At 41.8% G+C, this 15,631-nt stretch overlaps 1 protein-coding gene across 1 annotated transcript in view; it reads right to left on the reverse strand.

Moving 5' to 3' along the window:
* ryr2a (ryanodine receptor 2a (cardiac)) overlaps positions 1-15,631 on the reverse strand; it is a 268,931-nt gene that overhangs the window by 49,946 nt on the left and 203,354 nt on the right. Inside the window, 6 exon segments of the mRNA XM_039616258.1 lie at positions 8,081-8,154; positions 10,141-10,217; positions 11,026-11,139; positions 14,602-14,636; positions 14,757-14,889; positions 14,993-15,040. Of these exon segments, the coding sequence (XP_039472192.1) occupies positions 8,081-8,154; positions 10,141-10,217; positions 11,026-11,139; positions 14,602-14,636; positions 14,757-14,889; positions 14,993-15,040 (481 nt within the window).

Consider the following 15,631-nt stretch of genomic DNA (forward strand, 5'->3'; position numbering starts at 1 on the left):
CTTAGCACTTTTAATTCTTATTTTTATGTCTATTTAAGCATTATATGACAGTATGTTCGCACTAAGTACTGCAGCAATTTCCTAATGTTGTAAACCTGCTCAACATTTGGCAATAAAACCCTTTCTGATTCTGATTCTGATTCTACTCAGAAACACCACTGTGTTTGAGCAGGAACAGGAAGTGATACTCTACCACAAAGCGAGCGAACACCAAGTGACAGCGCCACCAAGAGTCAGGAGTGCACAGAGCAGGACAGAATATGTATATGCTTTTATATGAATAATATAGATTTTCCTCCAGCCTCCCTACATTGATCTCACTTACTATACTTTTTCAGAGAAACGCACAAATGTAAAACCTGCACTTACACTTTCCACTGGTGTACTGTTACTCCCTCACGCACATATTTGCACTGCTCTTGGAAGAATGCCGTCGGAAATAAAATCAACTGGCGGTGCATTTGTATATAAACTGTTAGTAGATCACAGATAGCATCAACACAAATGTATAAATAACAGCCAACAGTTCTCTAACTCTGTCTTTTCATGTCCTTATAATGAAACTTAAACAGTTGGTAGTGTAAAGGCAATAACATAGGTATATTAAAGGCTTGCTTAAAACTGACCAGAGATAAAAATGAAAGCACTTCTAGTCTATTAAAAATTAGACTATTAGACACACATACAACATATACAACCAAACCATGAGCTTAAGACACAATACTGGGGTGAAAATAAGTTCAAACATAAAATCTAAAAAAATCAGTTATAAGATCATGGTTAATCAAGTTTTGTTAACATACAATGAACAAATACAGCGACTACAGAACACATCTCAGCCAGTAAATGGAGAGAAAAAGAGGGTAAGGAAGAAAAGATGGTTCAGATTTCACAAAACTGGCAGAGCAGCATGGCCAAAAACAGCCACTTTCATGTCTCAAGTGCAACATTCAAAAGGAAAAAGAAAAGGAAGGGAGACTGAAGAGGGCGAAATGTACAAAAATATTAGAAATGAGAAGGGCTGCAATTAATTAGTTTATTTTATACATACATACACACACATTATTATATATATATATATATATATATATATATATATATATATATATATATATATATATATATATATATATATATATATATATATATATATATATATATATATATATATATATATATATATATATATATATATATATATATATATATATATATATATATATATATATATATATATATATATATATATATATATATATATATATATATATATATATATATATATATATATATATATATATATATATATATATATATATATATATATATATATATATATATATATATATATATATATATATATATATATATATATATATATATATATATATATATATATATATATATATATATATATATATATATATATATATATATATATATATATATATATATATATATATATATATATATGGTATGGTTCAGAAAAATTAAAGGAACACTTTAATCCAAGTATACCATCAAGGCAGTTAACCTACGGGGAGTTAAGTAACAGAGAGGGTTGTTGATCAATTTAGCTGCTTTGGTGTTATCTTATAGAGTTGACCCTACAGGGAACAGGTAGTTCAACTCCTTCTGGATGCACATTAATACGTGCCATTTCCAGAACATTTGCTGTGTCTCCTAGCAGAGTCAAGAGCATGGAGGAGATTTCAGAAGATAGGGAGCTACTCTAGAAGGACTGCACCGTAAAAGGACCATATCCCATCAGTAGGAACACGTTGAGCACTGCCAGACCTACAAAATGATCACTGGTGTCAACTTATCGGCCAAACAATCATATGTTATGCTGCCAGTAACATCATTCAGCATTTCACAGATGAGATTAAGTTAACCTTGACACATGTGACAGACGTGAAAGGGTCTGGAGACGCAGTGGAGAACGTTATGCTGCCTGTAACACCAGCATGAATGGTTTGGTGACGGGTCAGTGATAGTCTGAGAAGGCATATTTATGGACAAACACACAGACCAACAGGATAGGCAATAGCACCTTGACTGCCAACAGGTATCAGGATGATACCTATAGAGATTGACAGACCACGTGACTTTCGCGCATTGCATGCCGGGAGGTGAAGGCAGGACATTTAAATTACCGCATCAAATGCAAGCATTTGCAGCACCATAAAACGCGTTTTTTTTCTCACGTTCCAATACCGTCTTGCTTTTTCTTTTCTCACCAAAAATAATGTACAAAACGAAGGAGAACAATGCCGGTCCGTACAAAGACAGACTCGAGGAAAAGGCAAAGAAAAGGTACTTGGAAAAAATCAAAGGAGTGAAAGGGTTAGACCCTTACGAGCACACAGACTGGACAAAAGACATCAGCGTGCTGCCCAACTTTAACCACGCTCAGATTTATAATTACATGGTTCTTGGAGTGAGTGCATACACTCATGACGTTTTTAGTAACTTCAGGTCACTGCAACAGGCCCAGGTGCAGTTCACGGACGGATGGGTACAGGACCTAGAAATGCACCGTGTTGAGCACAAGACCATCGTACGCACAACGGTAAGTTTACCTGTCTCACAAATCGTCTTCATAAATACACATTCGTGAACCGCTTATAAATAGGACCTTTTAGCTCACGGTAATTAATTAGTAGTGCAAAGAATATATGGTATGCATTACAGAAATGTAGCAGTGATAATAATATTGTATGCTGTAATCGTACTGGGCAATCACTGAGACAAAAATCTGATGAATCCGATAAAAACCAAACGCATTTCCCGTCGACTTCACGCGGCTGTCGTTCGCCCGGCTTGTGCAGTTAATAATACAACAGGTTCTTGGCATTTTTTGTTTCTTTTTATCGCTGTGTAACTTATTTCAATTGAAAGCCTGCGTGCGCTAGTACCTCTTGCCTTGGGTTCCCACAATCCTTTGCGGTTTTACCCCTCAATGACGTCACATTTTCAATCTCTATTGGAAGTCAGGCCCTGTCAGACTCTATGGTCGCTCAGTGGGTCCTGGTGCATGACAATGGCCTCATGTGGTGAGAGTATGCAAGCCGTTCCTGGAGGATGAAAGAAGTGATACCACTGACTAGTCAGGCCCCTATGTTCACCAGACCGAATCCAACAGTTATACCTCAGGTACTTGTACTATGTCCTACGTTCAGTCCATCCAACCTTGTTAGATTGCACCTCCAGCGGCCCAGGAGCTCACTGATGGACTGGTCTCGATCTGGGAGGAGATCCCCCAGGACACTGTGCTTAATCTCATTAGGAACATGCCCTAATGTTGTTAGGCACACATACAAGCATGTGGGGGCCACACAAACTACCAAGTTTGAGTTGCCGGAAGGAAATGTCAGCAAAATGGACTAATCTGCGCACATTATTTTTTCACTGATTTCATTGGTTTCATTTCCAATAAATGTCCTTTCATTGCTAACACATTACCCAATCCTAATTACTATAGATATCTAGCATGGTTTTTATCCCATTGGGATCCAATGTTTTCAAAGTGTTCCTTTAACTTTAAGCAGTGCATATATATACATATATAATGTGTGAGTGTCTCTGTGTGTGTAGTCATGAAGAAGAAAGTACATCCCCTTTCAATTTGAAGGCTTTATATAATTAGGTCATTAAAAAAACACTTATCAGGTCTTAAAATGAGTGAAATCCATCTTAAGATGAACAACAACACAAGACGTACTGTTTCATTATTTACATTGTGCCTGTACATTGGTTTTGGCTGGTGGAGGAGAGTGTTGTTTCTCTGTGCCTTCAGGTCAGGAAATGGGTTCTGTCATTTGGGGCATAAACACAAACAACAGTTCAGAGTACCCAGCCTTCTTGGAGTCACTGGGTGGGGTGCTTCATCTGGTGACTCAGATGTCCTACTGGGAAACTTCAATGATCAGATCCACTGGTCCATGATTGATTTTGAGACCCTATCATCAGATCTGTGGCTGTATGTTCTGGAAAATCAGGTGAAGTGAGGAACTGAGCTGTCAACTGATCATCACCTGGCGGTGGGTTTAATCAGGTGGCGGCGAACGATGCTGGACAGAATTGTGAAGGTGTACTGAAAACACCTGCCAGAAGCCCTGGTTCATGAGATCTTCGACTCTCACCTTCAGCCTTCCGAGGGACGATGGAATGTTGTTGGAGGTTGTTGGGGGTTGCTCAACAACCTCCATTGTTCAGCATGCTGAAAGGAGCAAGGTGGTTGGTACCTGTCATGATGTTAATCCCCAAACCAGATGGTGGGTGCTGGAGGTGAAGAGAGCGATCAAGCTGAAGAAGTCCTACAGGGCTTGTGTAGCCTTAGGGACTTTGGAAGCAGCTGACAGGTACCAGCAGAGCCACATACCTTTCAGCTGCTTTTGTGCTCGGGTGATAGATGAAGCAAAATCTTATGTGTGGGAGGAGTTCAGTGAGGCCATGGAAAAAGACTGCCTCAAAGTGGTCAGGAATCCTGAGTTCCTAAAGGCCCTGAGTTGTCCTGGTTGACGCATTGCATGGAAATCTGCAGAGGTGCCCCTGGGGGCTTTAAGAAGGTGGGCTAGAGTGTGTACTTCAACCACAGGGGGATCACACTCCTCAGCCTCTCTGGGAAGGTCTATAGTAGTGTAGAGGAAAGTTCATCATTTAGTCAAACCTCGGATACAGGAGGAACAGTGCTGTTTTCGTACTGGTCGTGGAACCCTGGACCAGCTCTTCATCCTCCTACGGATATTTCAAAGTGCGTGGGAGTTTGCCCAGCCAGTCTACATTTCTTTTGTGAACTTACTGGTCGATCTACATCCCTACCCTCACCTATGATCATGAGCTATGGGCAGTGACTATAAGAAGGAGATCACGGATATACAGTGGTGTGAAAAACTGTTTGCCCCCTTCCTGAGCTCCTATTTTTTATATGTTTTTCACATTTAGATGTTTCAGATTATCAAACCCCAGACTATTTTCCCAAAGGTCTTGGGAATCATCAAGATGTTTTCAGGCAAAACTGAGACAAGCCTTTATGTTCCTTTTACCAGCAGTGGTTTTTGTCTTGGAACTCTGCCATGCAGGCCATTTTTGCCCAGTCTCTTTCTTATCATGGAGTCATGAACACTGACTGAGGCAAGTGAGGCCTACAGCTCTTTGGATGTTGTTCTGAGGTCTTTGTCACCTCTTAGATGAGTTTTTAAGGAGTGGATGTTCATATAGTACAAACAAATTCAGGCACAAAAAATTCATGAATCACTGATTTCTGAATACACACTGTTGTAAATGAGACCAAATGTTTTTAAGACATGCAAGACCAAACTGGAGATATCAGTCCATAATGCACATCTGGCGAAACCAAACAACATCTCGACACAAACGCTTCATACCAACTACTAAAGGCACAGCGGTGAAGGGGCTTGTTTAGCAGCCACAGGACCAGCGCACCTTGCAGACAACATGAACTCCTCTGTATACCACTACTCTCGAGTCAAATATTTGGGAGGCCTTCTGTTTGACAGCCCAAACAGGGCCAATGTAACAGGTTAATGAGTAAAGTACATTAGCAAATCTTCAAGAGAACAGCTAAAAAACAAAACTATCAAGGTTTTGCAATGGCCGAGTCAAAGTCCAGAATCCATTCTGATTGAAATGCCGTGGCAGGACCTTCCTGCTTATTTCTTGTCAGTTATTGCAGATCCAATAATCACACGCTGCTTCTGCATTTTGTCTTACAGTTTGTTAAATAAATGACATCATTCAATATGCCATGTGATGTCCATCTGAGGTTGTATTTAAATATTTTTAGAACCTGATAAGGACAATTATGATCTTTGCATTCAAAGGGGGCGTACTTTCTTTTCAACAACTATATACATGTAACCTTTTAAAAATATTATATCAGAACTTTGAGGTGAAAAAAATATGTAAGAGACTTGAAAGGTTTGTTTACCATGTGTCTAAAATGAAATTAACCCTATCCCTAATTGCTGGGTGACCTGGTGAATGTTAATGTTTAAAACCCAAACTGGAAAGCTGCAGACCAAAGCAGGGAGCTGAACGATGCTTTAACACATGTTGAGCTGAAAGCTGCGGCATTGTTTGTGTTAAATTACTGATAACAGTCTGTAGGTTTATGATGACCCGTGACACCTTTCACTAGACATACAATACCTTATTCTAAAATCTTAATGTGTGCATTAAGATAGAGGTCTAGTCTACAATTTCATTTGGTATCTGGTCAGACATAGTCAATCTATTCATTGCAGCCCTGAATGCCAGAAACAGACAGAAATTGTGGCTGAGAACACACTGAGAGGGAGTTGTACAATTCACAACAATTAACAACCAGCACGATACAATCTCCAGTACTGAGACACAACAATCAGCTGACATAAGTTTAACTGTAAGATTCGGGGGTGTGGGTGGCAGATGGAGGTGTGCTGTGCTGGGGGGACTACTAGTCATTTTCGAATTCCCACAATGTGCCAGACACTGTACAAATCATGAGGGGGAGCCATAGGTCAGCAGGTTGTGGCAGGAAGACTGTGTATCCACCACTTCTGCCTTGTCTTGATTTTCTTTTCTTTTTAAATTTATTTATTTTTAAAACTCTTCATCATCAAAGTATCATAATGAGTTTGCTTATTGTTAAAAAGAATAACAAGATACATTTTACCTTAAAATTACAAGGGGAGTAATATTTATATATCTTCAATACAGATCTTCTACAAAGATCCGTTACAGACCCAGAGGTATTATAAAAAGCACCAAGAAGACTTTGGTAATAACTGGCCACCTCTAGAATGGCTGAAGCAAAAAAAAGTTGCTTCAAGCACTGAGCAGGTTGAGAACATTCTTTGGAGGTCCACACTCAGGACCTGACAGAACTGACACAACATGTGTGACAACATGTGTGTGTGTGTGTGTGTGTGTGTGTGTGTGTGTGTGTGAGAGAGAGAGAGAGAGAGGCCAACCAACAACACACAAGAAAATGGCAGAAGGCATAATTACCACGCTCATGAGTGATGACTGAGGGAGGAAAGAAAGTGCAGTAAACCAAAATAAGAACAGGAAAACAGGGGGAAGAAAGAAACAGAGAAAGAAAGTAAGAAAGAAAGTAAGAAACAAAGGAAAAGATTACATATAGGGAAAAGAGCTCTTTTTTTCGTCAATGTGGAATAAAAAAAATATGTATTAAAGAAAACCTAAAATGTATAAAAATATACCACCAGAACCTTTTTTATTTGTTTTTGTCATCAATAATATGCATTTACAGTACTATGTAAAAGTCCTGAGGGACAAAGACAGGCAAAAACAGTTTGTACAGTGTTAATCAGTTTGAAAGTCAATATTTGGTATGACTTTTAGTCTTCAACGTAGCCTGAAATCTAGCTTTCTTATCATTTCTTAAAGTAGTCTTCAGGGATAGGCGCACTGTACAAGGTGAAACACTGTATAATACACTGCCAGTAACACTAATATACATTTTTATATTTAGATAATCAAATTATAATTTTTAATGTGTTGACTACTATATTACTAATCAAACTAAGAGGAATACTGTACTTTTTTCATGGAGTTGGAAAGAGTGGTGACATTTTTATGGTTTGAAAAGTCTTTGTAATGTTTACAAACAAGAGATGTACAAGACAAATCATCAGCACGCTTGTACATCAGAAAATCATACTTGATAATGCACGCGAACCAGCAACACTGAATTACCACCTCATTTACACAGGAAAAAAACCAAAAACCTTTTTATTGATTATAACGAGCAATGTGAAAAATAAATGGTGGCTCTCTACAATCTTAGTGTTTCTACAGTGTTGAAGGTTATTTCAGAATATTGTGTTGTTTTAAAAGCAGCTTTACACTGATCATCATTGGGTTAATTAAATATTTTAACTAGACCTAGATAAGTTAAGTATTTTAATATTAACATTCTCTATGCTTTCAATAAATAGAAAGTTAAGGTCATCAACTCCATCCCGGAAAAAGAAATGTTTGATAATGTTTGGTTTTTGTAAATGTATTTTTTCAAAATTAGTCCAAAAGATATAAACACAGGGAATCTTACCTGATCCTTCCTCTGTCACCATTCCCAGTCCCTCTGCTTTATTTTGCCTCTCAAATGCATTTAGATCCAGAACACTAAAACAAAGACAAATATAGTGTGAATCACTACATCCATCACATTTCTGCTCTATTCGTGTTCTTGCCTTGCCCTTGTTTGATGAGTGTTTTCCTTTTCCGTGGATTTATCCCATATGTGCAAGTCTCTGACCAGCAGTTTTATTCCTGGTTTATGTTGAATATTGGTCTCTCATGTGGTTTTCAATGTTTTTATTTCATTGTTGTCTTGAATGCCCCATTGTCCATCTCCTTTATGTGTGTATGGTCTGTACATTTGCTGAGTCAGGCTGACATACACTCTTCCAAAATTGACATCTGGTTTATTTGAGTTGTTTGGTGGCTTTTTTTCTCTCTGCTACAACTGTGCCTTTTACTACCTTCCTAGGAATACTGTCAGCAAATAGAACCAAGTAAAACTTTTGTAGCCAAAATGACAACAACCTCAACATATAAATAAGCATTGAGCTCATGATAGCTTCTTTATTGTGATGGTCTTTTACTATTACAAAGCTTCTTTGTTAGCTAAAATGCTTAAGATCCAATTAAATTATTGAAATATTTTACATATTGTTGTCTGAATTTTAAACTATTCAGTGCAAAATTGTACTAAAATTCATTGCTGGATCAATGGTGATGATATTTTCAGAGAAACAACAATAATTTAAACCCTGTTAAAAGAGTTTGTACAGTTTGCCATTTCCTTGAAAAACTTACAAAAGTGCTGAGCACACAAAGTTGCCCGCCAGATTAGATTAGATTCATAACATTGCACAAAGTACAACCAAATTTGCAGAAGGTGCTGGCAAATATAACAGAAATAATGATATGAAATATAACACACAACAGTACAAGAGAACACAATAACTAGAATTTAATACAATATGAATTACTGCACTACGGTAGAGTGAAGCATGTACTTGTAATGCAAAGGTAACTACTGTTTTGCTGGTCAGTCAGTCAAGATAAGTGTTTGGCAGAGTTCAGTTCTAGTATGGTTCTGGAACAGAAACAGTTCATAAATCTGTTTGTTCATGATTACAGGGACCTGAATGGTCTGCCGAAGTGCAGTAACTTCAACAGGTAATGTGCAAAATGGAATCATGTTTTCTTCTCTGCTAAGGCAGTGAGAGCTGAAAGTTCCCCCAAAGAGGCGAGTTTAGAGTACAGATAGTTTCTGGGAAGACTTTAAGATCCTCTGAAGGGATTTTCTGTCTGCTACTTAGCTGTCAGCACATCTTACAGAGATGCAGAATGGCAATGAAGGGGGAGTTTCTCAAGAAGTGTAATCTCTGCAGTGCCTTGATAAGTGCTTTCTCTGGACCAGTAGTGATTCTCTAAAGCTTGTATACCAAGAATCTTGAAGACAGGAACTTTTGCCACACAGTCTCCATCAATGTGTATTTGGTTATGATATTTGTTGTGCCTCCAGTAATCTATCATGAGTTCTTTGGTTTTGGTAGAGCTAAGGGTTGTTCTCTGTATCCCATCCTGGGGCTTCATCTACAAAGGCTGTCACATCTTCTTCTGAGATGTGCCAACCACAGTCTTCTCATCATCAAACTTAGTTGTAGTGTGGAAAATTGATTGGGATGCAGAGGGTAGAGAGGATGTAAAAGGAGGTTCAACACACAGCTTAATAATGCTGGTGTTCAATGTGACAGTGAAAGAGAAGCAGGGGCCTAATCTAACCATCTGGACGCGATTAGTCAGAAGGTCACTGACCCAGTGGTAGACAGGTGTGAAAGTTGTAAGCCAGTAGGTTTGGTGACCAGATCGACAGTAGTGAAAGCTGAATCTAAGTTTACAAAGAGTATCCTTACATATCTTCACTACTGCTCAAGATGGCATAACACAGTATACAAGGCAGTGGAGATGTCTTGGTGCATGGAAAACTACTTTTATCACATCTCTCTTTTTTTCACATAACACAACAAAGAGTTAGACCCTCTACATCATGACAACAAATACTTGCTTCAGCCCTGAAATAGGAAATCTTATTTATACCTGCATGACTGCATGAGACCAGCCAGACTCTGAAAGAAGCCCACGTCCTTCTTGTCCTTCAAATAATCTAACATTTTCTGTTAAAGATGACACAGTGAAAGCACAATAAGATACTGGAGTTTACTCAGATTTGACAAAAAACAATCTACATCTGTCATTAAAATAAAAATACTGGTGGTGGTACCCCTCAGCCTCCTAGTAGATACACCTACAGTATGTATTTCAAAATCCTACATCCCCTTCTTCTCAAGTTATCGGATTCGCAAGGTTTTCCAAAAACTTGATCTCTGACTTCTAACTTTGAGGTCAACTTGTCCGAGATTTTTACTACTCCTATGTTATCAGTGTCAAAGTCCTGGATGACTTACTTCTCAAATTATCACATTCACAAGACTCTCAGAAAACTTGACCTCTAACCTTGACCTTCAGGTCAAGGTCAATGAGGTTCAGACTCGTATGAGATTTTTAGTAGATCTGTGTGGAAGGGTGGGGTCTGTGGCTCAGTTGCAGGGGAGGGGTGGTGCAGTTGGTTTAGAGGGCAGTGTGATGGGAGGCTGGCCAACAGAGTTGGAGATCATCAGGAGGCCCAGATGGCAGCACTTAGCCTTCTGGTTGTAGCAAAACTTACTTTCCTGATGTTCATTGAGTGATCCTAGACCTGCTTCACCACCCTAAGACCACTCCTGTTGGTTCTGGATGGAGCTGAGGGATTGGCCATTTGCCTATGCCAGGTGGCTCCATAAGGCGGTGGCCAGGTGCCTGCAGACTGGCCCAATGAAGGGGAAAGGCTGCTGAATATGCTAACATTGGAGAAGTTCACGAGGTGGCTCACAGTGGGAAAAGTGGAATGGGGTCCATTTTCATGTGATACTGGCTGAGGATCACCTGGCGCCGCAGGAGCTGGTGTGGCAGCCGCAGCTGGCAGCAAGTTGGCTTGTCCGGGCCCGGAGGAGGAGGCCCCGTGAGGTCCCACTGTAGCCAGCAGCTGTAGTGCACTGGCTGCCAACATTTAATGACACCAACATTTAATGACACCAACATTTAATGACACCAACATTTAATGACACCAACATGTAATGACGCTTCTCCCTGTGTGGGTTCTCTTGCTTCCCTCAATGAGAGCAGCACATTTGTTGGGGTAGGAGTGCTGGAGTTGCGGCTGGGACATGTCCACTGGGAGTGCCCGCTGATGGAGATGGGGCGAGTGTTCCATGTCACTGGCCCTCCAGCGACTTCCTCTGGTCCAGGAGTATACAGTACTCTGGTAAGGTGCCAAGTGAGTACTGTATAGACTCAAGTTATCGGATTCGCAAGGTTTGGTGGACTCGGGCTCCACGCAGGCACACCCAGTTGATGGTGCAGAAAAGCCACTGAGAAATGATCTTACAGGCAGCTCATTATAACCCAATTACTGGTCACATGCAATAGAAAAAGGGAACAAATCATGGCCTGTTTTTTTTTTTTTTTTTTTGGCATTTGAGGGGATGTGCGCCTGTGGTGTGCATCCAGCCCAGGATACCAGCTATCGAACCAGCCGGCCATTCCAAGAGAGCTGTTGTACTCATTACCACTAATGGAGGGTCCATTTAAGCACATTGGCATGGATCTCATCTGGCCATTTCACCATAGTGCATGAGGATATCACTTTGTATTACTTTTGGTGGATTATGCAACAGATATTCTGAAGTAGTGGCATCCTGAAAGAGATACTGATTGACCAGGGCTTCATGTCTTGTACACTAAAAGAACTGTTTAATTACTGTCCATCAAATATGTTTGGCCAAGAATCCATCACCCTCAGAATGACGGGTTGGTAGAGCGGTTGAACTATTTATTATTTTATTCTAATTTTTGCTTCATAACTTTTGCACTGTCCACTTCCTGCTGTGACAAAACAAATTTCCCATGTGTGGGACTAATAAAGGTTATCTTATCTTATCTTATCTTAACTAGACTGGAAAGTCTATAATTTTTAAGTGTATTCATTAGGATGAGCGAAATAGAAATTGCAGGCTAGACTCTCATCTTTTGCAGTCTGGGAGGATCCCTGGGCCTTCACAGAATTTTCTCTTTTTCAGTTACTGTTCAGCAGGAAGTCGTGGGGGTGTTGGACCTAATTAAGGAAAAGTGGAAGGAGGTGGAAGGAAGTGGAGGTCCAAACCTGGCAAAGAATGAAATGTTCTGGACCTGACAGCAGAGCTACACCTGTTGGGGAGGTTAAGACAAGAAAATCTGATCCAGGCCCAGGAACGTCAGCAGCAGAAGGGGCGATTGTGGCTCAAGAGTTGGGAGTTTGCCTTGTAATCGGAAGGTTGCCAGTTCGAGCCCCGGCTTGGACAGTCTCGGTCGTTGTGTCCTTGGGCAAGACACTTCACCCGTTGGTCAGAGGGCCCGGTGGCACCACTGACAGAACCTTGCCTCTGTCAGTGCACCCCAGGGCGGCTGTGGCTACAATGTAGCTTGCCATCACCAGTGTGTGAATGGGTGGATGACTGAATGTGTAAAGTGCTTTGGGGTCCTTAGGGACTAGTAAAGCACTATACAAATACAGGCCATTTACCAGGCCATTCACCTGTACAATTGGGGAGCTTGGCTGAGATAATTTTCACTGGGAGTTAAAGTACTTGTATTGCTCCCTTTATCCATCTCAAAATTACCTGCCAAGCGGCAAGAACTATTGGTCACAGAGTGAGTGTGGGATGTTGACTATGAAAAGGTGCAGTCGGACAGGGTTGCAGGCTCTCCCCTGCATGGTCACACCACTCTCACAGAGTACCATTTTGAGATGTGCATTGGGGTCTCAGTGCATTCACACCCTTATAGATTGCCTAAGCAGAAAAGACAAATTATTCAGAAAGAATTGGCTGTTATCCTGGAGATAGAAGAGTCACAAAACATCTGGTGTAGCCCCATAGTTTTTGTGGTGTAGAAAGCTGGGTCTATATTGTTCTGCGTGGACTACCACAAGGTGAAGGAGGTGTCACAGTTTGACACTTACCCCATGCCTCAGGTACAAGCTTATGGATTGGTTAGGTACTGCTCGTTTTATCATTATGCTGGATTTAATCAAGAGCTACTGGCAGACTTGTCTCTGGACAAAAAAAATGGCCTTCTCCAGTCCATACAGATTGTACCAAATGGTCACACTTCCATTTGGCTTGTTCAGAGCCCCAGCCACTTTCCAGCACTTCACAGACAGGATGCTGTCCACATGCTGCATACGCCACTGCCTAGCTGGATGATCATCCATGGATCCATGGACCATCCATGGTGACATCGAATCATATGCAGCAGGTGGCCTGCAGCCCTGGAGTCCCTGGGGCAGGCAGGGCACACGGCCAACATGAAGAAGTGTGCGGTTGGACAGAGGGAGGTACAGTATCTGGGGTACCACCTGGGAGGCAGGCAGTTGCATTCTCAAATGGAGAAAACTACAACCACTGCAAGCTGCCCGCATCTCGGGGCCAAAAAGGAGGTGAAGCGGTTGCTGGGGCTGACTGGTTACTATCATTGGTTCATCTCAACATTTGCGGAGGTCACCAGTCCCTTGACTGATCTCCCCTAAAAGGGTGAACCAGATCTTGTCCAGTGGACGGAGCAGTGCCAGACAGTGTAAGGTAATGAAGGCTCTGACGCGCCGGACTTTTTCTTCCCTTGTGTTCTGCAGACTGACACGTTGAGCAGAGGGCTGGGGGATGTTTCATCCCAGCAAGTAAGAGGGATCGACCATCGCGCTGTCTACATCAGTTGGAAACTCTCAGAACAAGAAACCAGGTAGAGCATGGCAGTGCCTGGCGATCCAGTGGGTGGTGGACTCTCTTCGTTATTACCTCCTGGGATGCAGAATTACCCTCTGTTCAGATCGTGCCCCGCTGCAGTGGCTCCACCACATGAAAGATGTCAATGCCTAGATCACCCAGTCATATCTGGCTTGCCAGCCTTATAAGTTCAAGGTGATCCACAGGCCAGGGCCCACATAGTCGGGGCTGATTTTCTCTTCAGGGGAATTTGTAGGGCTATGTGGTGGGCCGTGGACTGTGCCTCAGCTGCGGGGGAGGGGTGGTGCAGTGGGTTCAGGGGGCAGTGCCAGGACCTAGAGGAGGGACAGGAACTGAGAGCAGATGGCTGCATATGAGGAGGCACCTTCAGTGAGAAATCTGGTGATAACAACCCGGAAAGGCTAAATTGTAAATAAAGAACAGTGCATCTTAAAACACTGTGTGTCTTGCTGGGCAACATAACACAAAGGTGTGTTGCAGTACACCATAGTATCAATTTCAGCCCTTACGTCGCTGCATTCTCAAGATTTTCATAAAATTTGACCTCTGAACCCCGACCTTGAAGCCAAGGTTACTGAGATTTGAACTCATCTGATATCTTTAATAGATACACCCATGGTGTCAATTTCAAAATTCTATGTTGCATCATTCTCAAGTTCACAAACGTAGGTGTCCACGTTGCCTGTCCACCCAGGGTGATGACAAAACCTTTTACAACTGAGAGGTAACATATCCAGAACAAATTACTTTTAACACATCAATGAGTAAGCAGGCATAGGGATTGGACAGCCTGGTTCTATCACAAGGGCCATAATATATTTGCCACCGCTGAGTTACAGTAAAGAGTAGGGGGCGATAGGCAAGACTTACCTTTACTAGCACTGATGGTTTGGAGCACCATCTCAGCAGCGCCACGGTCGTGCAGCCGAGCCTGCTGATACAACAGCTTCTGCTTCTCCATCTCTTTTTCCTTTGTTAGAAAGGTGACACATATCATTGCAGACCATCTAAAAATGAAACCGCTAAAAACTTGAGGAGACTAGTGGAAGATTCAAGACCGATTGATCACCTACTTCAAAACTCTTCACTTCTCCATCGTCATCCTCTTCATCATGGCAACTCTGAAGGAAGGGAGAAAGGTGAAAAAAAGCATACAAACTACAGACTGATTACTTCGGATAGATATAGCCACATCAGCGACGGGAAGTTCCAAAGCACTGAGGCATCAAACTGAGTATTTTCGGTGTCACCATCTTTGTTTTTTTAAACCAGATGTTACGACTGATGGGGAGGGCCGGTATCTGCTGCTTTGTGCAAAGATGAACAAGATGAAACTTGCCAGAGTTCTACAAAATGACCTGCAGAAGGCCCATCCATCCATCCATCCATCCATCCATCCATCCATCCATCCATCCATCCATTTTCTTCCGCTTATCCGGGGGCAGCAGCCCAAGCAGAGAAGCCCAGACCTCCCTCTCCCCAGCCACCTCCTCCAGCTTGTCCGGGGAAACACCAAGGCGTTCCCAGGCCAGCCGAGAGATATAATCTCTCCAGCGTGTCCTGGGTCTGCCCCGGGGCCATCTCCCGGTGGGACATGCCCGGAAAACCTCACCCAGGAGGCGCCCAGGGGACATCCTTGTCAGATGCCCGAACCACCTCAACTGGCTCCTTTCGATGTGGAGGAGCAGCGGCTCTACTCTGGGCCCCTCCCG

This window comes from Oreochromis aureus, linkage group 8 (assembly GCF_013358895.1).
Source record: "Oreochromis aureus strain Israel breed Guangdong linkage group 8, ZZ_aureus, whole genome shotgun sequence".
Taxonomy (NCBI): Eukaryota; Metazoa; Chordata; class Actinopteri; order Cichliformes; family Cichlidae; genus Oreochromis; species Oreochromis aureus.